The sequence below is a fragment of the Heterodontus francisci genome, chromosome 3 (assembly GCF_036365525.1).
Source record: "Heterodontus francisci isolate sHetFra1 chromosome 3, sHetFra1.hap1, whole genome shotgun sequence".
Taxonomy (NCBI): domain Eukaryota; kingdom Metazoa; phylum Chordata; class Chondrichthyes; order Heterodontiformes; family Heterodontidae; genus Heterodontus; species Heterodontus francisci.
This window is the reverse complement of record NC_090373.1, coordinates 202,365,130-202,391,730: the sequence shown is the minus strand read 5'-3', so window position 1 is coordinate 202,391,730 and position 26,601 is coordinate 202,365,130. Positions and strand designations below refer to the sequence as shown.

The window sequence follows — 26,601 nt, the reverse complement described above, 5'->3', positions numbered from 1 at the left end:
CACTCTGTGACCGGGTGTCACAATGCGTTAGATACACTATCCTTTCCCACTCTGAGACCGGGTGTCACAATGCGTTAGATACACTATCCTTTCCCACTCGGTGACTGGGTGTCACAATGCGTTAGATACACTATCCTTTCCATTTTGTGACCGGGTGTCACAATGCGTTAGATACACTATCCTTTCCCACTCTGTGACCGGGTGTCACAATGCGTTAGATACACTATCCTTTCCCACTCTGTGACCGGGTGTCACAATGCGTTAGATACACTATCCTTTCCCACTCTGAGACCGGGTGTCACAATGCGTTAGATACACTATCCTTTCCCACTCTGTGACCGGGTGTCACAATGCGTTAGATACACTATCCTTTCCCACACTGTGACCGGGTGTCACAGCGCTTTCGACACACTGTCCTTTCTGCCGCAAGGATTGGTTGTCACAGTGCATTATATGCACTCTCCTTTCCCACTGGGACCGTGTGTCACAGTGCATTATATACAATGACTTTTCCCCCTCGAGGACCGGCTGTCCCTTTGCATTAGATACACTCTCCTTTCTCCCTCTGAATCCGGGTACCACAGAGCATTAGATACACTGTCCTTTCTCCCTCTGAATCCGGGTACCACTTAGCATTAGATACACTGTCCTTCCTCCCTCTGAATCCGGTTACCACAGAGCATTAGATACACTGTCCTTACTCCCTCTGAATCCGGTTACCACAGAGCATTAGATACACTGTCCTTACTCCCTCTGAATCCGGGTAACACAGAGCATTAGATACACTGTCCTTTCTCCCTCTGAATCCGGGTGCCACAGAGCATTAGATACACTGTCCTTCCTCCCTCTGAATCCGGGTACCACAGAGCATTAGATACACTGTCCTTTCTCCCTCTGAATCCGGGTGCCACAGAGCATTAGATACACTGTCCTTTCTCCCTCTGAATCCGGGTGCCACAGAGCATTAGATACACTGTCCTTCCTCCCTCTGAATCCGGGTACCACAGAGCATTAGATACACTGTCCTTCCTCCCTCTGAATCCGGGTACCACAGAGCATTAGATACACAGTCCTTCCTCCCTCTGAATCCGGGTACCACAGAGCATTAGATACACTGTCCTTCCTCCCTCTGAATCCGGGTACCACAGAGCATTAGATACACTGTCCTTTCTCCCTCTGAATCCGGGTACCACAGAGCATTTGATACACTGTCCTTCCTCCCTCTGAATCAGGGTACCACAGAGCATTAGATACACTGTCCTTCCTCCCTCTGAATCCGGGTACCACAGAGCATTAGATACACTGTCCTTTCTCCCTCTGAATCCGGGTACCACAGAGCATTAGATACACTGTCCTTCCTCCCTCTGAATCCGGGTACCACAGAGCATTAGATACACTGTCCTTTCTCCCTCTGAATCCGGGTGCCACAGAGCATTAGATACACTGTCCTTCCTCCCTCTGTATCCGGGTGCCACAGAGCATTAGATACACTGTTCTTTCCCCCTCTGAATCCGGGTGCCACAGAGCATTAGATACACTGTCCTTCCTCCCTCTGAATCCAGGTACCACAGAGCATTAGATCCACTGTCCTTCCTCCCTCTGAATCCGGGTACCACAGAGCATTAGATACACTGTCCTTTCTCCCTCTGAATCCGGGTACCACAGAGCATTAGATACACTGTCCTTCCTCCCTCTGAATCCGGGTACCACAGAGCATTAGATACACTGTCCTTCCTCCCTCTGAATCCGGGTACCATAGAGCATTAGATACACTGTCCTTCCTCCCTCTGAATCCGGGTACCACAGAGCATTAGATACACTGTCCTTCCTCCCTCTGAATCCGGGTACCACAGAGCATTAGATACACTGTCCTTCCTCCCTCTGAATCCGGGTACCACAGAGCATTAGATACACTGTCCTTCCTCCCTCTGAATCCGGGTACCACAGAGCATTAGATTCACTGTCCTTCCTCCCTCTGAATCCGGGTACCACAGAGCATTAGATTCACAGTCCTTCCTCCCTCTGAATCCGGGTGCCACAGAGCATTAGATGCACCATCCTTTCCCACTCTGTGACCGGTGTCACAATGCGTTAGATACACTGTCCTTTTCCCCTCTGAGACCAGGTGTCACAGGGCGTTAGATACACTATCCTTTTCCACTCTGTGACTGGGTGTCACAATGCGTTAGATACACTATCCTTTCCCACTCTGGGACCGGGTGTCGCAGTGCGTTAGATACACTATCCTTTCCCACTCTGGGACCGGGTGTCGCAGTGCGTTAGATACACTGTTCTTTCCTCCTCTGGGACCAAGTGCCACAGCGCTTTAGACACTCTGTCCTTTCTGCCGCAAGGATTGGTTGTCACAGTGCATTAGATGCACTCTCCTTTCCCACTGGGACCGTGTGTTACAGTGCATTATATACAATGACTTTTCCCCCTCTAGGACCGGCTGTCCCTTTGCATTAGATACACTGTCCTTTCTCCCTCTGAATCCGGGTACCACAGAGCATTAGATACTGTCCTTCCGCCCTCTGAATCCGGGTACCACAGAGCATTAGAAACACTGTCCTTCCTCCCTCTGAATCCGGGTACCACAGAGCATTAGAAACACTGTCCTTCCTCCCTCTGAATCCGGGTACCACAGAGCATTAGAAACACTGTCCTTCCTCCCTCTGAATCCGGGTACCACAGAGCATTAGATACACTGTCCTTACTCCCTCTGAATCCGGGTACCACAGAGCATTAGATACACTGTCCTTCCTCCCTCTGAATCCGGGTACCACAGAGCATTAGAAACACTGTCCTTCCTCCCTCTGAATCCGGGTACCACAGAGCATTAGAAACACTGTCCTTACTCCCTCTGAATCCGGGTACCACAGAGCATTAGATACACTGTCCTTACTCCCTCTGAATCCGGGTACCACAGAGCATTAGATACACTGTCCTTACTCCCTCTGAATCCGGGTACCACAGAGCATTAGATACACTGTCCTTTCTCCCTCTGAATCCGGGTACCACAGAGCATTAGATACACTGTCCTTTCTCCCTCTGAATCCCGGGTACCACAGAGCATTAGATACACTGTTCTCTCCCCCTCTGAATCCGGGTGCCACAATGCGTTAGACACTGTTATTTCCCTCTGGGACTGGGTGTCACAGTGCGTTAGATACACTGTCCCTTCACCTTCTGGGACCGGGTGTCACAGTGCATTAGATGCGCTGTCCTTTACGTCTGGGACTGGGTGTCACAATGCGTTAGATACACTGTCCTTTCCCGCCCGAGACCGGGTGTCACAGGGCATTAGATGCACCATCCTTTCCCACTCTGTGACCGGTGTCACAATGCGTTAGATACACTGTCCTTTCCCCCTCTGAGACCAGGTGTCACAGGGCGTTAGATACACCATCCTTTCCCACTCTGTGACCGGGTGTCACAATGCGTTAGATACACTATCCTTTCCCACTCTGAGACCGGGTGTCACAATGCGTTAGATACACTGTCCTTTCCCCCTCTGAGACCAGGTGTCACAGGGCGTTAGATACACTATCCTTTCCCACTCTGTGACCGGGTGTCACAATGCGTTAGATACACTATCCTTTCCCACTCTGAGACCGGGTGTCGCAGGGCGTTAGATACACTATCCTTTCCCACTCTGTGACCGGTGTCACAATGCGTTAGATACACTGTTCTTTCCCCCTCTGAGACCAGGTGTCACAGGGCGTTAGATACACTATCCTTTCCCACTCTGAGACCGGGTGTCACAATGCGTTAGATACACTGTCCTTTCCCCCTCTGAGACCGGGTGTCACAATGCGTTAGATACACTATCCTTTCCCACTCTGAGACCGGGTGTCGCAGGGCGTTAGATACACTATCCTTTCCCACTCTGTGACCGGGTGTCACAATGCGTTCGATCCACAATCCTTTCCCACTCTGAGACCGGGTGTCACTGGGCGTTAGATACACTGTCCTTTCCCATTCTGTGACCGGGTGTCACAATGCGTCAGATACACTGTCCTTTCTCCCTGGGACCAGGTGTCACACTGCATTGGATACCCTGTCCTTTCCCCCGGGATTTTTTTTGGGGAAGCAGGAAATTACAAAATGCAACTTCAGACAAAATAACATATATGTGGATTCATTGATGAAAGGTCACTGACCTGAAACATTAACTTTGCTTCTCTCTCCACAGATGCTGCCAAACCTGCTGAGTGTTTTCCAGCACTTTTTGTTGTTATCTCATATATGTGGATTCATTGGCAAACAATTTTGCACACAATTTTTTTTAATGAAAAGGGAGATGTTTGGATAAAACTTGGTATCTTTGTGCACTTTGACTTACTGTACTCATGACCTCTGATAGCAATGTATGCAAATAAAGGCTTTTGCCACTTTGATGCACCACTTGGATCAACTTTTTTTTAGTCATTCATGGGATGTGGGTGGCGCTAGCTAGGTCAGCATTTTTTCCCATCACTGATTGCCCTTGAGAAGATGGTGGTGAGCCGCCATCTTGAACCACTGCAGTCCATGTGAGGTAGGTATACCCACAGTGCTGTTGGGAAGGGAGTTCTCGGATTTTGACCCAGTGCCAGTGAAGAAACAGTGATATAGTTCCAAGTCAGGATGGTGTGTGACTTGGAGGGGAACTTGCAGGTGGTGATGTTCCCATGCATCTGCTGCCCTTGTCCTTTTAGGTGGTAGAGGTCACAGGTTTGGAAGTGGGTGTGGGAGATGTATGGATCTGATTTGAACTGTGTGTAAGTGAATAGGTTTTGAGGGGGTTATAATGTCACACCTAGAGATTGAAGAGCAAATTGCCTGGGAGAATGGCCTCCTCCTGTGCTCATAAGTAACACAAAAAAGCAACCGAAGCTGGCCAAGGCTCGGCAAGTGACAGGGTTGTGCAACAGACCCGATCCGCTCCATCAAGCTCTGCTCTCTCTGCTCCCGCCGGCCCGCGAGCCGCTCTCGCTCTGACGTCATGCGCGTGACCGAAAATTCCGTTGACGGTTAAACAAGGCGCGAGAGGCGGTTGTTGTTTTTGTTGTTGTTTTTTGGCTGCGAGCGGCGGAGTTTTATAACTCCGAAATGGAAGATTTAAATAAACAGAAATAAATAAAGTTTTACTGCGATATTTTTCTTTAACGTTTAGGTGAAAGGACGACAATTTTTCCGACTCCTTTGGTGGTTAGAAATTTCAGGCGGCAGAGGAATTTCCTCCCTTTACTGACGCTAATATTTGAGACGTATTTTATTTTCTTACTGTCTGAGGAATTGTCAAGTGAGTATTATATTGAACATTTGAAGAATATGTATTATCGAGCAGAATTTTTGTTATTGCAAATGTTGTCAACTCTTCGCTCCTGAAGGGGAAATTTAGTTTCTTTTTGTTGGTGTAGAAACACAGCCAGTGTGAACAGGGGTCCCAAATGCTAAAAGTTATTTATGGCAAAGAAGGAGGTTAATCGGTCTATGCCATATCACTTTACAGAGGTAGGAGGGAGGTGGGTGATGTATCTCGTTCACACATCTGGAGTGAAAGGAAGGTTAGATGTGGAGATGTCTTGCATTATGCAAGGCATTTTTGACTGTAAGGATATTATTTGGATCCCTCCAATCAGGTTTCCACCCTGCCACAGCACAGGCTCTTGTGAAAGTCACATTAGCTAATGGTACAAAGTCTAGTAAGGGGGGCACAGATTTAAGGTCTTGGGTGGCGCAGTGGTTAGCACCACAGCCTCACAGCTCCAGCGACCCGGGTTCAATTCTGGGTACTGCCTGTGCGGAGTTTGCAAGTTCTCCCTGTGACCGCGTGGGTTTTCGCCAGGTGCTCCGGTTTCCTCCCACAGCCAAAGACTTGCAGGTGATAGGTAAATTGGCCATTATAAATTACCCCTAGTGTAGGTAGGTGGTAGGGAATATGGGATTACTGTAGGGTCAGAATAAATGGGTGGTTGTTGGTCAGCACAGACTTAGTGGGCCAAAGGGCCTGTTTCAGTGCTGTATTTCTAAATAAAAATAAATAGATGCAAAGGGGGAATGCGGGGAAGAACTTTTACATAATAAGCGGTAATGTCCTGGAACAGGCTGCTGACAAGGGGAAGATCAGCGATTTCAAAAGGAAATTGGATGGGCACGTGAGGGAATATACTTGCAGGGGAATGGCTTGAATTGGCTGGCATAGTCTCAATTGGCCAGATGGCCCCCTTCTGTGCTGTAATGACATCCCATGTGACTGTGACTAAGATAAACGATCCCTCATTCTTTTCAGCCTGTATGTAGTCTTTGACGTGGTTGACCAAACCCTCCTCCATATACGCCTCCACTGTTATCCAGCTGGGTGGCACTGCTCTCACCTGGTTCTGTTATCTAATCAAGCCAGAGTATCAGCTGCAATGGCTTCTTTTCCTGTTACTGCACCATTACCTCTGTTTCCAAGGATCAGTCCTTGGTTCCCTCCTATTTCGCATCAATATGCTGCTGCTTGGCCACATTCTTAGAAAGCACAGTGCTGGTTTTCACATTGATTCTGACAACACACAGGTCTACCTCACCACTGCCTCTCGACTCCTCCACTGTTGCTAAATTATCAGACTGCTTATCTGACATCCAGTACTGTTCGCAACTTTGGTGTCTTACTTGACCCCGAAATGAGTATGCCATGCAGGGCCCCACCTGCCAAGAATGAGCCATATTAATTTGATCATATGAACATTGATTTTAAACTTTCTGGGAAGAAGAGAAGGTCTGTTACAAGGGCTCCTAGACACTTAGCTGAACAACATTTGCACACTAACAGACCATGCTTGTGGAGACAAAGGACCATTCCCTGACACATTTAACCCACAATGGATTTTGATCACCAGACATTGAAGGTGTAAGGAAGAGCATTCCAGATTCTGCTAAAGTGGTACAATCCACAAAAGCCAGAACAGGTTAAACCAGCTGGTCAAATGACTAACTAGCTGGTCCAGGGTCTTTTGAACTAGCCACAGAGTTTTTGAACTCAAGAAAGACTGTTTGCGCTTGGAGTGAGAAGACCTCTCCTGTTGACTCCCATCTCTTTCTTACAAGCCTCTGGACCCACTGAGGGCACATGAACTTCAAGAGAGAAAAGTCTCCGACATTGAACAACATTTAAGAAGAATGCTAGGCCCTAATACAATCAAGGACCTTGCAGCGATCTCGAAGAACAGTAAGCAAAACCATCTTCAGATATTGCTCAGACTTTTCCACTTCCACTCTTCTGTCTGTATCTGCATGCTGGTGTGGGCATGTCGGCATGAACCGAATTAGAGTTTATTTAATAAAGCTCAACCTTTTTTATCTAAACCGAAGAAAACCTATTTGGCTGGTTTCTTTGCCTTATAATTGGAAGTAAGTGAACAAGGATTCAACTGAGGGGGAGCTAAAAAAAATATTGTGTGTTTAAAATTAAACCCTGTTACGGTAAGACCAGAGGAAGGTTGAGAGGGAACATTAGACCCCTTTCTCACTCGGCCGTAACAAGTATCTCAGCACATTTTCGTGTCATCACAAAGACTGTCTATTTCCATCTCTCCTCTCTAAGCTTGTCTCATTCATGCCTTCTTTATCTCTAGGCTTGACTATTCCAACGCACTCCTGGCCGATCTCACATTCTACCTCTGCAAAGCTGTGCTACCATGACTTGCATCAAGTCCCTTTTGACCTATCACCCCTGTGCTTGCTGACCTATACTGACATCTGGGCAAGCAATGTCTTTTTAAAGTTCTCATCCTGGTTTTCCAGTCCCACTGTGACCTGGCCCTCCTATCTCTATAATCCCCTGCAGCATCTCAACTCTCTGATAACTGCGCTTATCTAATTCTGGCGTCTTGAGCATCCCTGATTTTAATCACTGCACCATTGGCCATGCTTTCTTTTGTCGAGGACCTAAGCTCTGGAATTCTCTCCTGACACTTCTCTGCTTCTCTACCTTGCTTTCCTCCTTTTAAGAAACTCCTTAAAATCTACCTCTTTGATCTTTTGGTTATTGCCCTTGAGAAGGTGGTGGTGAGCTGCCTTCTTGAACCTCTGGAGTAGGAAGGCTAATTATAACAATATTAGACAGGAACTGAAGAATTTAGATTGGGGGCAGCTGTTTGAGGGTAAATCAACATCTGACATGTGGGAGTCTTTCAAACGTCAGCTGATTATAATACAGGACCAGCATGTTTCTGTGAGGAAGAAAGACAAGTTTGGCAAGTTTCGGGAAGCTTGGATAACATGGGATATTGTAAGCCCAGTCAAAAAGAAAAAGGAAGCATTTGTAAGGGCTGGAAGGCTAGGAACAGATGAAGCACTTGAGGAACATAACGACCGTAGGAAGGAACTTAAGCAAGGAATTAGGAGGGCTAAAAGGGGTCATGAAAAGTCATTGGCAAACAGGATTAAGGAAACTCCCAAGGCTTTTTATACATATATAAAGAGCAAGAGGGTAACGAGGGAGAGGGTTGGCCCACTCAAGGACAGAGATGGGAATCTATGTGTGGAGCCAGAGGAAATGGGGGAGCTGCTAAATGAGTACTTTGCATCAGTATTCACCAAAGAGAAGGACTTGGTGGATGATGAGCCTAGGGAAGGGAGTGCAGATAGTCTCAGTCATCTCATTATCAAAAAGGAGGAGGTGTTGGGTGTCTTGCAAAGCATTAAGGTAGATAAGTCCCCAGGGCCTGATGGGATCTACTCCAGAATACTGAGGGAAGCAAGGGAAGAAATTGCTGGGACCTTGACAGAAATCTTTGCATCCTCATTGGCTACAGGTGAGGTCCCAGAGGACTGGAGAATAGCCAATGTCGTGCCTTTGTTTAAGAGGGGTGGCAAGGATAATCCAGGAAATTATTGGCCGGTGAGCCTTACGTCAGTGGTAGGGAAATTATTAGAGAGGATTCTTCGGGACAGGATTTACTCCCATTTGGAAACAAATGGACTTATTAGCAAGAGACAGCATGGTTTTGTGAAGGGGAGGTCGTGTCTTAGTAATTTGATTGAGTTTTTTGAGGAAGTGACGAAGATGATTAATGAAGGAAGGGCAGTGGATGTTATCTATATGGACTTCAGTAAAGCCTTTGACAAGGTCCCGCATGGCAGACCGGTGCAAAAGGTGAAGTCACACGGGATCAGAGGGGAGCTGGCAAGATGGATACAGAACTGGCTCGGTCATAGAAGATAGAGGGTATCAGTGGATGGGTGTTTTTCTGAATGAAGAAATGTGACTAGTGGTGTTCCGCAGGGATCAGTGCTGGGACCTTTGCTGTTTGTAATGTATATAAATGATTTGGAGGAAAATGTAGCTGGTCTGATTAGTAAGTTTGCGGACGACACAAAGGTTGGTGGAGTTGCGGATAATGATTAGGATTGTCAGAGGATACAGCAGGATATAGATCGGTTGGAGACTTGGGCGAAGAAATGGCAGATGGAGTTTAATCCGGACAAATGTGAGGTATTGCATTTTAGAAGGTCTAATGCAGGTGGGCGGTACACAGTAAATGGCAGAACCCTTAGGAGTATTGACAGGCAGAGAGATCTGGGCGTACAGGTCCACAGGTCACTGAAAGTGGCAACGCAGGTGGATAAGGTATTCAAGAAGGCATACGGCATGCTTGCCTTCATCGGTCGGGGCATAGAGTATAAAAATTGGCAAGTCATGCTGCAGCTGTACAGAACTTTAGTTAGGCCACACTTAGAATATTGCGTGCAATTCTGGTCGCCACACTACCAGAAGGACGTGGAGGCTTTGGAGAGGGTACAGAGGAGGTTTACCAGGATGTTGCCTGGTCTGGAGGGCATTAGCTATGAGGAGAGGTTGGAGAAACTCGGATTGTTTTCACTGGAACGACGGAGGTGGAGGGGCGACATGATAGAGGTTTACAAAGTTATGAGCGGCATGGACAGAGTGGATAGTCAGAAGCTTTTTCCCAGGGTGGAAGAGTCAGTTACTAGGGGACATAGGTTTAAGGTGCGAGGGGCAAAGTTTAGAGGGAATGTGCGAGGCAAGTTTTTTTACATAGAGGGTGGTGAGTGCCTGGAACTTGCTGCCAGGGGAGGTGGTGGAAGCAGATACGATAGCGACGTTTAAGAGACATCTTGACAAATACATGAAAAGGAAGGGAATAGAGGGATATGGGCCCAGGAAGTGCAGAAGGTTTTAGTTTAGGCAGGCATCAAGATCGGCGCTGGCTTGGAGGGCCGAATGGCCTGTTCCTGTGCTGTACTGTTCTTTGTTCTTTGTACACTCATAGTGCTGATGACCTCTTTCTGCCTTACTACCACACACGCAGTGCAGGCCTTCAGTGGGAGCCACTCTCACAGAGCAGGCAATCAGACTCCTGAAAGGGCGATTTTGTGCATTGACTTCTTGGGGGAACACTCCATTTACAGTCCAGAGTATTTTCAAGTTTGTGGTGGTCTGCTGCATACTCCACAACCTTGCTGTTATGAGGGTGCAACCATTATTTCTAGGGATTCGGAGGCCACTTTGGGAGGAGGAAGACAAGGAGGCATCCTCGACCCCGTGTAACTAGATGACTGTTCAGAGCACATTGCGAGAGTCCACTTCCATTGAGGCAACTTCCCCAAACCAACATGCACCCATTCAAGTGTCCCCTTGGCTACCATCCAACAATATAAGCCACCAATAAAAACCTTCACAAAACATCTTTACCCAACAACAATCCAGTTATACAAACAAAGAAAATGTTCACACGTGCACAATCCATTAGTGCCTGTCTTGTCGATGCTCTTCCCTGTCCTAGTCCTCTTAAGAGGTCCTACTCTAGTGGCTGCAGCATAGCTGGTGGAAGGCTGCAACTTTCACTGGTGGAGAAGGCAGAGGGCCTTACAAGACGCCCTCGAGCATGTCTTGGGTCTTGAGGGCCTGACTTCAGATTGTAGCACCTCGCAATGACTGCAAAGCAACAAGCGCATTGGTGGAGTGGCAATGGTGGGAGCACAAATGCTGTTAGACTGAGAGAGAACAGCAAGTTTATGCGCTGTGGTGCCACCACCAATGTCCATTAACCTCCATAATCCCTAGCAATCTGTTGGAGAACAGATTGCTGGACTGCTGTGAGGACTGCATGCCCCTTTGAGCACTGAGATCGGCAGCAATGATGGCAGTAGTCTGAGCCTGCATGGCAGCAAGTCTGGATCTCGACCTCAGTCTGTGCTTCCACTGCAGCGCTCCGATGTTGCATAGCTTCTGCCTTGCTGCAGTGGAAGCTGAGACTGTGGCCCCCAGATACTCCATGATGGCTGGGTCTGTCAATGCAGTCATGAAGTTTGCACTGGAAAGGATGGGCTGCAAGCTATGTGTGATGCCTCTGCCACATTGGTGCCAGGATCCTCATGTTCTTTAACAGTGACAGAGTGACAGAAGGCTGCCAATCCAACAAGCATCTCAGTGTGCATAATCATCATATATCATTGTTCTATGCTGCCCCTTTATAAGTCCCTTTGAAGTCACCTGCAGCAGAACTCTTTTTTCCTCTTTTTCTTGGCTGGCCAGGCAGCAGTTCATGGGTATCTGAAAGCATAGAAGTAGAGACCAGTCGGGAGTTTAAAAGAGCAGCAGCAGAGAGAGAGAGAGACCAGCGGGAAGCTTAAAAGAGCAGCAGCAAAGAGAGAGATTAGCTGGGAGCTTAAAATTAAATCACTGTCTCATTTGGAAGGAGTTTTCGGGGTCTTGGATGGTGAGAAGGGAGGAGGAAAAAGGGAAGGTATTGCATCTCCTGTGTCTGCATGGAAAGGTGCCATAGGAAAGGGAGGTGATGCAGGAGGGGACTAACGTGAAATGGAGGGAATGGCCCCTTTGGAATGCTAAAAGGGAAGGGATGATGTGTTTGGCAGACTTAGAAATAAAAACAATATTCAGGTAAGCTATGCTTTTGGGTTCTTGCATTTAGCAATTTTCATAATTTTACAAATGTTTGAGATCATAAAATTGATCATTGACAATTGAAAACTTTCAGCTTATTCACATTTGTAGCTCGATTTAAATAGAATGTGCAGTGTTGGTCTCCCTGTCTCAGAAGAGATGCAATGAAGGTTCATTGGATTGCTCGTGGGATGAGATAGTTGTCCTTTGAGGAGAAATTGAACATAATAGGCCTATATTCTCTGGAGTTTAGAAGAATGTCAGGTGATCTTATTGAAATGTATAAAATTCTTAGAGGGTTTGGCAGGGTTGATGCTGAGAGGTTATTTCCCCTGGCTGGAGCTATGGGCCATATTATCAGGATAAGGGATCAACCATTCAGCATTTTGATGAGAAAAGTTTTCACTTAGAGAATTGTGAATCTTTGGAATTCTGTATCCTAGAGGACTGTGGATGTTCATTTGATGAGTATAGACTGAGATTGATAGATTTTTTGATACTATGTGAATCGAGGGTGGGAAGATGGAATTGAGGTCAATGATCAGCCATGATCTTATTGAATGATGGAGCAGATTCGAGAGGCTGAATGGCTGACTCCTGTTATGGACATGTGGCGTGACGTGGGTGGTTCCCAGTGTTCAACTCCCTACCTGACTGCAGCAAGTGTATTTGTATTAGAGTTTAGCCCTTTGGTGTTTTTCAAATAAGCAGACAATGCCAAGTTTTCTGGGGGTTTAAAAAACAAAGTCAATTGTTTATCCTGAAAATCCCAAAAATAATTCAACAGGTTTACAGTAACCTTCTCTTCCCCCCCCCCCCCCCCCCACCCCCACAACTAAAAGTTACCTTTCTTTTTCACTTTTCTATCTTCTCGAGTGTGTGGGCTTTTTTTCTGGCTTGGCCGGAACACAAACTGTTACAATTTCTCCCCCTCTCTCTCTCTGGCTGTTTTATTTTGAGGTAAAGCTGTTATCTCTCACTTCCTGTTAGGAGATGCCCTGGCCTCCTCCCTATGGTGATCGCACAGTGACCCAGAACGTGGCTACTTCATACCTTCTTTGTTTTGAAGAATACATCAATTCTGGAATGTTTTATGATCGGTGTAGGATGGGTTCAGTTGCTATCTCTTAGCAATGAAGATTTGTCCTTTTTGTCTTTGCAAGACAGTTTGAATACACAAAAGGCCAATCCCTTTTCCTTCAGCAGCCATTTTGGGACATTGTTCACTTTAAAAAAAAAGGTTTATTTTTTTAAAGACAGTCTGTTCCGACCAGGTGAGAAAGAGATCTAGGGTTCTCTTTCAGCCTTCACCTGGTCTTGCCGTAACAGGGTTTAATTTTAAACACACTGTACTTTTACCTCCCCCTTGGTGAATCCTCGTTCACTGCTTTCCAATTATAAGGCAAAGAAACCAGCACAAACATGCTTTCTTAGGTTTAAAGAAGAAAAGTTGAAATTAATTAAACTCTACTTCGATTGACGCCTACAGATATACAACGCGCCCAGGCAAGCATGCATGTGCAATACACACATGCAAATACACACAGAAAAGAGCAGAAGAAAAATAAAGTGGAAAAGTTTGAGGCAATATCTGAAGAGCTTTTATTACGGTTCTTTGAGCTCACTGTAGAGTTACAGGGATAGGTTAATAGAGATGCAGTGGCAGACATTTAAGGGGATATTTCAGAATACACAGAATAGATACATTTCAATGAGAAAGAAAAATTCCAAGGGGAGGACCCACCATCTGTGGTTAACTAAAAAGTTAAAGATAGTATCAAAATGAAAGAAAAAGCATATAATTGCCCAAAGGTTGGTAGCAGGTCAGAAGATTGGACAGAATAAAAAAACAGCAAAGAATGACTTTAAGATGAATAAGGAGGGGAAAAACTAGAGTACAAGAGAAAGCTGGCAAGAAATATAAAAACATAGTAAGAGTTTCTGTAGATATTTAAAATAGAAAAGAGTTAACAAAGTGAGAGTTGGTCCTATAGAAAGTGAGTCCGGGGAATTAATAATGGAAAATAAAGAGATGGCAGATGAATTGATTCATCTTTGCCACTTTGCATTTTCCTCACAACACACATTCCCACCTAGTTTTGTGTCCTGTATGAACTTGGAGAAACTACATTTGGTCCCCACATCCAATTAATTGATGTATATTGTGAACAGCTGGGGCCCAAGCACAGATTTCTGTGGTATCCCACTAGTCACAGCCAACGCGAGAATGATCCATTTATTCCTGCTGTTTTATGCCTGTTAACCAATCCATAATCCATGCCAGTATATTACCTCCTATCCCATGTGCTTTAATTTTGCTAAACAACCTCCTGTGGGGGACTTTATCAAAGGCCTTGTGAAAATCCAAGTATACCACTTCCACTGACTCCCCTTTATCAATTCTGTTAGTAATATCCTCAAAAAACTCCAACAGGTTTGTCAAACATGATTTCCCATTCATAAATCCATGTTGACTATGCCCAATCAGATCATTATTATCCAAGTGTCCATTTATCACATTCTTTAGAATAGATTCTTGCATTTTTTCTACGTCTGTTGTAAGGCTAACAGGTCTGTAATTTCCTGCTTTCTCTCTCCCTCCTTCCCTCCCTCCCTTCTTAAATGCAACCTTCCATTCTGCAGTAACTGCTCCAGAATCTATAGAATTTTGGAAGATGATCACCAATCCATCCACTATCTCCATAGCTACCTCTTTCAACACTCTGGGATGTAGAATATCAGGTCCTGGGGACTTATCAACCTTCAGTCCCATTAATTTCTCCAATATAGCCTTCTTACTAATACTAACTTCCTTCAATTTCTCATTTCTCCCTAATCCCTTGGATCTCTCAATCTGGGAGATTTCTGAGTGAAGACAGACTCAAAGTAATCATTTAGTTTCTCTGTCATATCTCTATTCCCCATTATAAATTCTCCTGACTCTGCCTGTAATGGACCCATATTTGTCTTATTTTATGTCCCGATGGAAGCTTTTACATCCTGAGGATGTAAGAGGCTACTTGATTGAAATGTATGAGATCCTGAGGGGTTCTGACACAGTGGATGTAGAAAAGATGTTTCTCCTTGTGGGATAATCCAGAACTAGGGGTCACTTTTAAAAAAAAAAAGGGGTTGCACATTTAAGGCAGAGATGAGGAGAAATTGTTTCTCAAGTTTTTGAGTCTTTGGAACACTGTTCCTCAACAGGCAGTGGAAGCAGAGTCTTTGAATATTTTTAAGGCAGAGGTAGATAGATTCTTGATGAGCAAGAGGGTGAAAGGTTAGTGGGGGTAGGCGGGAATGTGGAGTTGCGGTTACAATCAGATCAGCTGTGATCTTGTTGAACGGCAGAGTCGGCTCGAGGGGATGAGTGGCCTACTCCTTCTAATTTGTACGTTCGGAAATAGGGAATAATTTAGAAGTTTGAAGATGTTACAAACTCATAAATGTAATAAACACTGAAGAGGATAGTAACAGACTTCAGAAGAACATAGGACGACTGGTGAAATGGGCTAGTGTTTTGAGCAAAGAGTTTTGACAGTGTAAATAAGGAGAAACTGTTTCTCCTGAATGGTAGGTCAGTAACCAGATGACAGATTTAAGGGAATTAGCAAAAGAACTAGAAGAAAGATGAGGATCATTTATTAACGCAGCGAGTTATTTTGATCTGGAATGCAATGCTTAAAAGTGTGGTAGAAATGGATTCAATGGTAATTTTCAAAAGGGAATTGGATAAATACATGAAAAGGAAACATTTTAGGGCTACATGAAAAGAGTAGGGGAGTGTTACTAATTTAGTAGCTCTTTCCAAGAGTACGATGGGAATGATTCTTTGGATACTGAGTGGCTTTTTTTTCTAACTTCGTGGATAAGAACTTCATAACTCAATAACTTGTAGTAATGGATGAAATTTCATCTCTTCTGCCTGTTTCAGACTTTGAAAAATGAGTCAGGAGGGCATCGCTCCGCATGTTAGTGGCTCTAGTCTGCTTGATTCAGTTGCTTCTTCTCAGGAGAAAAAAGTTGGTAGAATACGCAGAAGCACTGTCGGAATGCTGGCGTTACAGGAGACAATAAAAGAAAAACAGGTATTTAATTAGCGTTAAACATTTGAAAGCTTTGACAGGTAAGGTGATTATGAATTAAATATGAACTTTTCACCTGCTGTGTATTAAATTGGTGTGCCTAGCTGGTAGTAATGTCACTGGATTAGTAATCTTGAGACCCAGGCTCATACTCTGGGGAAAGGTCACAGACCTGAAACGTTAACTCTGCTTGTATCTCCACAGATGCTGCCTAATCTGCTGAGTATTTCCAGCACTTTTCCGTTTCAATACTCTGGGGACATGGGTTCAAATCCCACCATGGCAGCTGGTGAAATTTAAGTGCAATTAATTCATAATTTAAAACAAACCTAGAATTGTAAGCTAGTCTCAGTAATGGCAATCCTGAAGCTACCATCGATTGTTGTAAAAACCCATCTGGTTCACTAATGCTGTTTCGGGAAGAAAATCCTTACCTGCTCTGACCTGCATGCCTCCGGACCCACAGCAATGTGGTTGACACTTAACTGCCCTCCGAAATGACGTAGCAAACCATTCAGCTGTACAAAACAGCTACACAAAAGTTGAAAAGGAATAAAACCAGATGAAACACCCAGCATTGACCGAGGCACCAGAAATGACAACAGCAAAACCAACCCTATCGGCACAGCAAAGTCCTCCTTATTATTATCTGGGGGCTTGTGCCAAAATTGGGAGAGCTATCCCGGAGACTAGTCAAGCAACAGTCTGACATAGTCATACTCAAACATATCTTACATCCAATGTCCAGATACCACCATTACCATTCTTGGGTGTGTCCTGTCCTGCTGGCAGGACAGGCTCACCAGAGGTGGCAGCACAGTGGCATATAGTCAGGATGGAGTTACCCTGGGAGAATTCAATGTTGACTCTGGACTCCATGAAGTCTGCTGGCATCAGGTCAAACATTGAACAGGAAACCTGCTGATTACCTACTGCCATCTCTCAGCTGATGAATCTGTAGTCCTCCATGTTGAACACCTGGAAGAAGCACTGAGAGTGGCACGGGCACAGAATATACTCTGGGTGGGGGACTTCAATGTCCATCAACAAACGTGGCTTTGTGGCACCACTACTGACTGAGCTGATCATGTTCTGAAGGACATATCCGCCAGACTGGTCCTGCGGCAGGTGGTGAGGGAACCAACGAAAGGAAAAAAAAACGACCAGACCTTGCTCTTACCAATCTACCTGTTGCAGATACATCTGTCCATGACAGTATTGGTAGGAATGACCACTGCACAATCCTTGTGACAATGAAGCCCTGTCTTCATACTGAGGATACCATCATATGTGACACTACCACTGTGCTAAATGAGAGAGACTCAGAACAGATCTGACCGCTCAAAACTGGGCATCCATGAGACGCTGTGGACCATCAGTAGCAGAAGAATTGTGTTCAATAACAATCTGTAATCCGGCATATTCCTCATTCTACCATTACCGTTAAGCCAAGGGATAAACCCTGGTTCAATAAAGAGTGCAGGCGAGCATGCCAGGAGCATAGAATCATAGGAAATAGGATAGAAGGAGGTCATTTGGCCCATTGAACCTGCTCCACCATTCAGACAGATTGTCGCTGATCATCTATGCCATTTTTCCCCAATATCCCCATATTTCTCTATCGATTTTCTGTCTTGAACATGCTCAGTGATTGAGCTTCCATGGCCTCTCGGGTAGAGAACTCCCACAGATTCATCACTCTCTCAGTAAAGAAATTCCTTGTCATCTCAGTCTTAAATGGCCTGCCCCTTATTCTGAGACTGTGTCCCCTTATTCTGGACTCACCAGCTGGAGGAACCATCTACTTTGTCAAGCCCTGTAAGAATTTTGTAAGTTCCAATGAGATCACCTCTCATTCTTCGAAATGCTGAAGAATACAGGCCCAGTTTCTGCAATCTCTCCTCATAAGACAATCCTGTCATCCCAGGGATTAGTCTGGTGAACCTCCGTTGCACTCCCTCGATGGCAAGAAAAGCCGTCCTTAGATGAGGAGACCAAAACTGTACACAATACTCCAGATGCGGTCTCACCGAAGCTTTGTAGAATTGCAGCAAGAAATCTTTACTTCTGTACTCAAATCCCCTTGCAATCAAGGCCGACACACCATTTGCCTTCCCAATTGCTGACTGCACCTGCATACTAGCTTCTGAACAACATAGTGATCCCTGACAGCGCACCAGCCCACTGATGTCATCATAGTCCGCCAAGATGCGCACATGCGCAGCTACATCTTGCCAGGACAGTGGCCCATGCGCGGGATGACGTCATCGCATATCCGCGCCAGCTCCAACTTCGCGTATGCGTGATGAAACGTCATCCGGGATCCAGCCCCTCCCCATTCGACTGAAGGAAGCCGCTGAATGGGAGACTGGAGCTCTCCCCCCTTGGCACCTCGCTCCAGGCCTTGACGCTTCCTCCCCTCAGCCGCTCACTGCAGACCTTGCCTTTTTCCCCCTCTCCTCTGCCGATTTGTTCCTCGCTTTGTGCCACACCGCTCTCCGGCCACTCACTCACTGCTTCCCCTCCCCTCCAGCTGGTAGCTCTGGGCCATGCCTCTTCCCTCCTCTTGGCCATTTGCTCCTACGTCGCCCCGTCACCCCTTGTGGCCCGCCTTGCTTCCTCTGGCGGTGCCTGGTGTCTGATGAAACATGGGAGTGAGTGGCCGAGAGGAGGGAAGCGGTGTGACCTAGAGCTAGTGGCTGGAGGGGGATGGGGGGAAGCAGGGAGTGAGCAGTCGGAGAGCGGGGTGGCATGAGCCGGGAGCAATCGGCCAGTGGAGTGGGGGGGGGAAGCAGTAAGGTCTGGGGAAAGTGGCCGGTGGGGAGGAGGTAGAGGAAGCGAGTTACCGAGGGGGGAGAGCGGCCAGTAGGGCGGGAGCTAGTAGTTGCGTTCGGGTGAAATCAGTCCTGGTCAGTCATATAAACGAATGACAGCGAATTGGCAGCACATTTTATACTCCTGCCTGATTTTCGATCTGGGTACCAATTCACGATCTTCCAGTGGAAATTCAATCACACTATTCCTTTTGTATTTAATAGGATTACTGGAATATTAAATAGATCTGAGGATTACAGTTAGTATCCTATAACTAAATAGTAGCATATTACTGGGCTTCCATCCAACTTAATGTAAGGTTAGTTTGCTAGAATGATCTAGCAATAAGCATTTCCCTTGAGAAATTGGGCAGCGCCATCTTTAATCCTGGCAGCTGTCTGAATATTGCAGACACTGGCGTTCCAGTTGAAGAGCCTGCATTTGCGCATGTGCAAGTACTGCCCACCTCATGGTTGTGTTGTCAGCAAACATAAGAAATAGGAGCAGGAGTAGGCCAATCAGCCCCTCAAGCCTGCCCTGCCATTCAATAAGATCATGGCTGATCTGTCCCAGTCTTCAACTTCTCTTTCAGACCTGCTCTGCCTAACCCTTGATTACAAAAATTTATCCACCTCCTCCTTAACTACATTTCGTGACCGAGCCTCCACAACTCTCGGAGGCGGAGAATTCCAGAGATTCACCACCCTCTGAGAGAAGAAATTCCTTCGCATCTCGGTTTTAAATGTGTGCCCCCTTATTGTACTCCAGGGAAAATGCTGTTACTGATACCGCCCTCAATGCTGCCCAGTTTCTGCCAGTCATGGATGAGCTGGACGAACAGCCAGCAAAATCGGAACTCAGTGATGCCATTGATTCTCTAGCCAGTGGAAAAACCCTTGGAAAGGGCGGCATTACCTCTGAAATAATCAAGAGTGCCAAGCCTGCTATACTCTCAGTACTCCATGAACTGCTTTGCCTGTGCTGTGATGAGGGAGCAGTACCACAGGACATGCGTGATGCCAATATCATCACCTACTGTGGAATCTCCCTGCTCAGCATAGTGGGGAAAGTCTTCGCTCGAGTCGTTTTAAACAGACTCCAGAAGCTGGATGAGCATGTCTGCCCTGAGGCACAGTGCAGCTTTCGAGCAGAGAGATCCACCATTGACATGCTGTTCTCCCCTCGCCAGCTACAGGAGAAATGCCGCAAACAACAGATGCCCCTCTACGTTGCTTTCATAGATCTCACCAAAGCCTTTGACCTTGTCAGCAGACGTGGTCTCTTCAGACTACTAGAAAAGATTGGATTCCCACCAAAGCTACTGAGTATCATCACATCATTCCATGACAATATGAAAGGCACAATTCAGCATAGTAGTGCCTCATCAGACCCCTTTCCTATCCTGAGTGGTGTGAAACAGGGCTGTGTTCTCGCACCTACACTGGGATCTTCTCACTGCTGCTCTCGCATGCATTCAAGTCTTCAGAAGAAGGAATTTTTCTCCACACAAGATCAGATGGCAGGTTGTACAACCTTGCCCGTCTTAGAGCAAAGACCAAAGTACGGAAAGTCCTCATCAGGGAACTCCTCTTTGCTGAGGAGGCTGCATTAACATCCCACACAGAAGAGTGTCTACAGAAACTCATCGACAGGATTGCGGCTGCCTGCAACGAATTTGGCCTAACCATCAGCCTCAAGAAAACGAACATCATGGGACAGGACGTCAGAAATGCTCCATCCATCAATATTGGCGACCGCTCTCTGGAAGTGGTTCAAGAGTTCACCTACCTAGGCTCAACTGTCACCAATAACGTTTCTCTCGATGCAGAAATCAACAAGCACATGGGAAAGGCATCCGCTGCTATGTCCAGACTGGCCAAGACGATGTGGGAAAATGGCGCACTGACACAGAACACACAAGTCCGAGTGTTTCAAGCCTGTGTCCTCAGTACCTTGCTCTGTTGCAGCGAGGCCTGGACAATGCATGTCAGCCAAGAGCGACGTCGCAACTTGTTCCATCATCGCTGCCTCCGGAGAATCCTTGGCATCAGGTGGCAGGACAGTATCTCCAACGCAGAAGTCCTCGAGGCAGCCAACATCCACAGCATATACACCTTACTGAGCCAGTGGCGCTTGAGATGGCTTGGCCATGTGAGCCACATGGAAGGTGGCGGGATCCCCAAGGACGCATTGTGCAGCGAGCTCGTGACTGGTATCAGACCCACCTGCAGTCCATATCTCCTCTTTAAAGACGCGACATGAAGCCCTGTGACATTGAACACAAGTCATGGGAGTCAGTTGCCAGTGATTGCCAGAGCTGGCGGACAGGTATAAAGGCGGGGCTAAAGAGTGGCGAGTCGAAGAGACTTAGCAGTTGGCAGGAAAAAAGACAAGTGCAAGGAGAGAGCCAATTGTGTAACATCCCCAACAACCAATTTTATCTGCAGCACCTGTGGAAGAGTCTGTTACTCTAGAATTGGCCTTTATAGCCACTCCAGGCACTGCTCCACAAACCACAAAACCACAAACCCCTTATTCTGTAACAATGTCCCCTAGTTCGAGATTCCCACACTAGTGGAAACATCTTCTCAACATCTACCCTGTCGACCCTCCCTTAAAATCTTATGTTTCTATAAGATCACCTCTCGTTCTTCTAAAGTCCAATGAATAAAGGCCTAACCTGTTTAGCTGCTCTTGATAAGACAGCCCCTTCATCCCAGGAATCTGTCTAGTGAACCTTTTCTGAACTGCCTCCAATGCTAGTATATCCTTCTTTAAATACAGGGACCAAAACTGTACGCAGTACTCCAGGTGTTTCCTCACCTTCTACAGTTGTAACAAGCCTTCCCTATTTTTAAACTCTAACCCCCAAGCAATAAAGGACAGAATTCCATTTGCCTTCCTAATTACTTGCTGCACCTGCATGCTAACCGTTTGTGTTTCATGCACAAGAACACCCAGATCCCTCTGTACTGCAGTATTTTGCAGTCTTTCTCCATCTGCCAAATTTTTGCCCACCCAGTTAACCTATCTATATACCTTTGCAGATTATTTGTGTCTTCATCACAACATGCCTTCCCACCTATTTTTGTATCATCAGCAAATTTGAATACACTACACTCTGTCCCTTCCTCTAAGTCATTAATGTAGATAGTAAATAGCTGAGGCCCTAGGACCGATCCTTGTGGCACCTCACTTGTTACGGCTTTCCAACCTGAAAAACACACATTGATCCCGACTCTCTGCCTTCTGTGTGTTAGCCAATCCTTAATCCATGCCAACACATTACCCCCAATACCCTGAGCTCCTATTTTGTGCAATAACCTTTTATGTGGCACCTTATCGAACGTCTTCTGAAAATCCAAATACACAACACTACTGGTTCCCCTTAATCCACTCTGCCTGTTATATCCTCAAAGAACTCTAACAAATTTGTGAAACATGATTTCCCTTTCATAAAACCATGTTGACACTGTTTGATTGCATTATGTTTTGCTAAATGTCCTGCTATTTCTTCCAAACGCAGCCTTTGAACAAAGCTCACGAACAAGGACACCCGATCCCTTTTTTTTTGTTTGGACATCAACACTTCCAAACCCCTCTCCATTTAAGAAATACTCTGCCTTTCTGTTTTTTTCTACCAAAGTGGATCACTTAAGCACCGGGCATACCTAAAAATGGGGTGTCAACCTGGCGAAGCTACAACAAAGGACTACTTGCATGCCAAACGGCAGAAGCAGCATGCGATAGACAGAGCTCAGTGATCCCACAACAAATGGATCAGATCACAGCTCTGCAGCCCTGCCAGATCCAGTCATAAATGGTGGTGGACAATTAAACAACTAACTGCTGCAGGAGGATCCATAAATATCTTCATCTTCAATGATGGAGGAGCTCAGCACATCAGTGCCGAAGAAAGGGCTGCAGCATTTGCAACCACCTTCAGCCAGAAGTGCTGAGTGAATAATCCATCTCTGCTTCCTTCTGAGGTCCCCAGCATCACAGACACCAGTCTTCAGTCAATTCGATTCACTATCAAGAAATGGCTGAAGGCATTGGATACTGCAAAGGTTATGGGCCTGACAACATCCCAGTTGTGTTACTGAAGATTTGTGCTCCAGAAATAGCCATGCCCTTAGCCAAGCTGTTCCAGTACAGCTACAACACTGGTATCGACTAGACAATGCTCCATCAGTCCAATAAAGATAATCAGCAAAGTAATGGAAGGTATTGATAATGCCTTCATCAAGCATCACTTAAAAAACCTACTCACCGATGCTGAGTTTTGGTTCCAGCAGGGCCACTGGGCTCTTGATCTCATTGCAGCCTTGGTCCAAACATAGACAAAAGAGCTGAACTCAAGTGGTGCAGTGAGAGGTGATCGCCCTTGATATCAAGGCAGCATTTGACTGAGTGTGGCGTTAAGGAGTCCTAGAAAAACTGGAATCAAAGGGAATTGGGAGAAAACTCTCCGCTGGTTGGAGCCATTCCTAGCACAAAGGAAGATGGTTGTTGGAGGTCATCATCTCTGCTCCAGGACATTGCTGCAGGAGTTTCTCCGTGTAGTGTCCTGGGCCTAACCATCTTCAGCTACTTCATCAGTGCCCTTCCCGCCATCATAAGGTCAGAAGTGGGGATGTTTGCTGCTGATTGCACAATGTTCACTACCATTCACAACTGCATAGATACTGAAGCAGTTTGTGTCCATATGCAGCAAGACCTGCACAACATTCCGGCTTGGGTTAATTGGCAAGTAACATTCGCGCCACACAAGGGACAGGCAATAACAATCTCCAACAAGAGAGAATCTAACCATCTCCCCTTGATGTTTAATGGCGTTACTGTCGCTGAATTCCCCCACTATTAACATCCTGGGGTTACCATTGATCAAAAACTGAACTGGACCCACCGCAGAAACACTGTGGCTACACAAGCAGCTCAGAGGCTGGGAATTCTGTGGCAAATAACCACCTCCTGACTCCCCAAAGCCTGTCCATGATCGACAAGGCACAAGTCAGGATTGTGATGGAATACTCTCCACTTACTTGGATGAATGCAACTCTAAAACCACTCTAGGAAGTGTGACGCCATCCATAACCAAAGAGGCCCGCTTGATCGTCACCCCATCCACCACCTAAAATTGACACTCCACCACTGATGCACTGTGGGAGCAGTAAGTACCATCTACACGATGCACTGTAGCAACTCGCCATGCCTTCTTCGACAGCACCTTCCAAACCCGCGATCTCTTCCACCTAGAAGGACAAGGCAGCAGATGTGTGGGAACACCACCATTTGCAACTTCCTGTACAAGTCACACCCATCCTGACTTGGAACCATATCGCCATTCCTTCACTGTCGCTGGGTCAAAATCCTGGAACGACCTCCCTAATAGCACTCTGGGTGTACCTATACCAGATGGACCGTATCACAGAATTGTTACAGTGCAGAAGGAGGTCATTTGGCCCATCATGTCTGCATCAGCTCTCTGAGCAATTCAGCTAATGCTGTTCCCCTGCCTTCTCCTCATAACCCTGCACATTCGTGCTTTTCAGATAACAGTCTCATTCCCTTTTTAATGCCGCAGTTGAACCTGCCTCCACCACACTCTCAGGCAATGCACTGCGTAAAGTAGTTTTTCCTCATGTTGCTTTTGCCAGTCACTTTAAATCTGTGCCCTCTCATTCTCGATCCTTTTCACGAGTGGGAACAGTTCTTCCCTATCCACTCTGTCCAGACCCCTCGTGATTTTGAATACCTCTATCAAATCTCCTCTCAGCCTTCTCTTCTCCAAGGAAAACAGTTCCACCTTCTCCAATCTGTCTTCAGAACTAAAGTTCTTTATCCCTGGAACCATGCTCATGCATCTTTTCTGCACTCTCTCCAATGCCTTCCCATCTTTCCTAAAGTGTAGTGGTCAGAACTGCCCCACTCAGCTGGAGGCCGAACTGGTGTCTTATACAAGTTCAACATAACTGCCTTGCTCCTGTACTCTCTGTCCCTATTAATAAAGCCCTGGATACTGTCTGTTTTATTACTCGTGCTCTCAACATGTCCTGCCACATTCAATGACTTATGCACATATAGACCTAGGTCCCTCTGCTCCTGCAGCCCTTTTAGAATTGCACCCTTTCTTATATTGACTTTTTAAAAAATTCATTCATGGGATGTGGGCGTCGCTGGCCAGGCCAGCATTTATTGCCCATCCCTAATTGCCCTTGAGAAGGTGGTGATGAGCTGCCTTCTTGAACCGCTGCAGTCCATTTGGGGTAGGTATACCCACAGTGCTGTTAGGAAGGGAGTTACAGGATTTTGACCCAGCGACAGTGAAGGAACGGGCGATATAGTTCCAAGTCAGGATGGTGTGTGACTTGGAGGGGAACTTGCAGGTGGTGGTGTTCCCATGCATTTGCTGCCCTTGTCCTTCTTGTTAGTAGAGGTCGCGGGTTTTGAAGATGCTGCCTATGGAGCCTTGGTGCGTTGCTGCAGTGCATCTTGTAGATGGTACACACTGCTGCCATTGTGCGTCGGTGGTTGGAGGGAGTGAATGTTTGCAGATGGTGTGCCAATCAAGCAGGCTGCTTTATCCTGGATGGTGTTGAGCTTCTTGAGTGTTGTTGGAGCTGCACCCGTCCAGGCAAGTGGAGAGTATTCCATCACACTCCTGACTTGTGCCTTGTAGATGGTGGACAGGCTTTGGGGAGTCAGGAGGTGAGTTACTCGCCTCAGGATTCCTAGCCTCTGACCTGCTCTTGTAGCCACGGTATTTATATGGCTACTCCAGTTCAGTTTCTGGCCAATGGTAGCCCCTAGGATGTTGATAGTGGGGGATTCAGCGATGGTAATGCTGTTGAATGTCAAGGGGAGGTGTTAGATTCTCTCTTATTGGAGATGGTCATTGCCTGGCACTTGTGTGGCGCGAATGTTAGTTGCCACTTATCAGCCCAAGCCTGGATATTGTCCAGATCTTGCTGCATTTCTACACGGACTGCTTCAGTATCTGAGGAGTCGCAAATGGTGCTGAACATTGTGCAATCATCAGCGAACATCCCCACTTCTGACCTTATGATTGAAGGAAGGTCATTGTTGAAGCAGCTGAAGATGGTTGGGCCTAGGACACTACCTTGAGGAACTCCTGCAGTGATGTCCTGGAGCTCAGATGATTGACCTCCAACAACCACAACCATCTCCCTTTGTGCTAGGTATGACTCCAGCCAGCAGAGCGTTTTCCCCCTGATTCCCATTGACCTCGGTTTTGCTAGGGCTCCTTGATGCCATACTCTGTCAAATGCTGCCTTGATGTCAAGGGCAGTCACTCTCAGCTCACCTCTTGAGTTCAGCCCTTTTGTCCATGTTTGAACCAAGGCTGTAATGGGGTCAGGAGCTGAGTGGCCCTGGCGGAACCCAAACTGAGCGTCACTGAGCAGGTTATTGCTAAGCAAGTACCGCTTGATGGCACTGTTGATGACACTTTCCATCACTTTACTGATGATTGAGAGTAGGCTGATGGGGCGTTAATTGGCCGGGTTGGACTTGTCCTGCTTTTTGTGTGCAGGACATACCTGGGCAGTTTTTCACGTTGCAGGGTAGATGCCAGTGTGGTAGCTGTACTGGAACAGCTTGGCTAGGGGCGCGGAAAGTTCTGGAGCACAGGTCTTCAGTACTATTGCCGGAATATTGTCAGGGCCCATAGCTTTTGCAGTATCCAGTGCCTTCAGTAGTTTCTTGATATCACGCGGAGTGAATCAAATTGGCTGAAGTCTGGCATCTGTGATGCTGGGGACTTCAGGAGGGGGCCGA

At 46.5% G+C, this 26,601-nt stretch overlaps 1 protein-coding gene across 1 annotated transcript in view; it reads left to right on the top strand.

Moving 5' to 3' along the window:
- Positions 1-5,156: 5,156 nt before the first annotated feature.
- The window catches only part of LOC137367179 (dynein axonemal heavy chain 8-like), a 2,062,041-nt gene continuing 2,040,596 nt past the window's right edge, over positions 5,157-26,601 (top strand). Inside the window, exons 1-2 of the mRNA XM_068028615.1 lie at positions 5,157-5,287; positions 15,837-15,990. Coding sequence (XP_067884716.1) covers positions 15,847-15,990 — 144 coding nt within the window. The 5' untranslated portion in view covers positions 5,157-5,287; positions 15,837-15,846. The remainder of the gene's footprint in view (positions 5,288-15,836; positions 15,991-26,601) is intronic.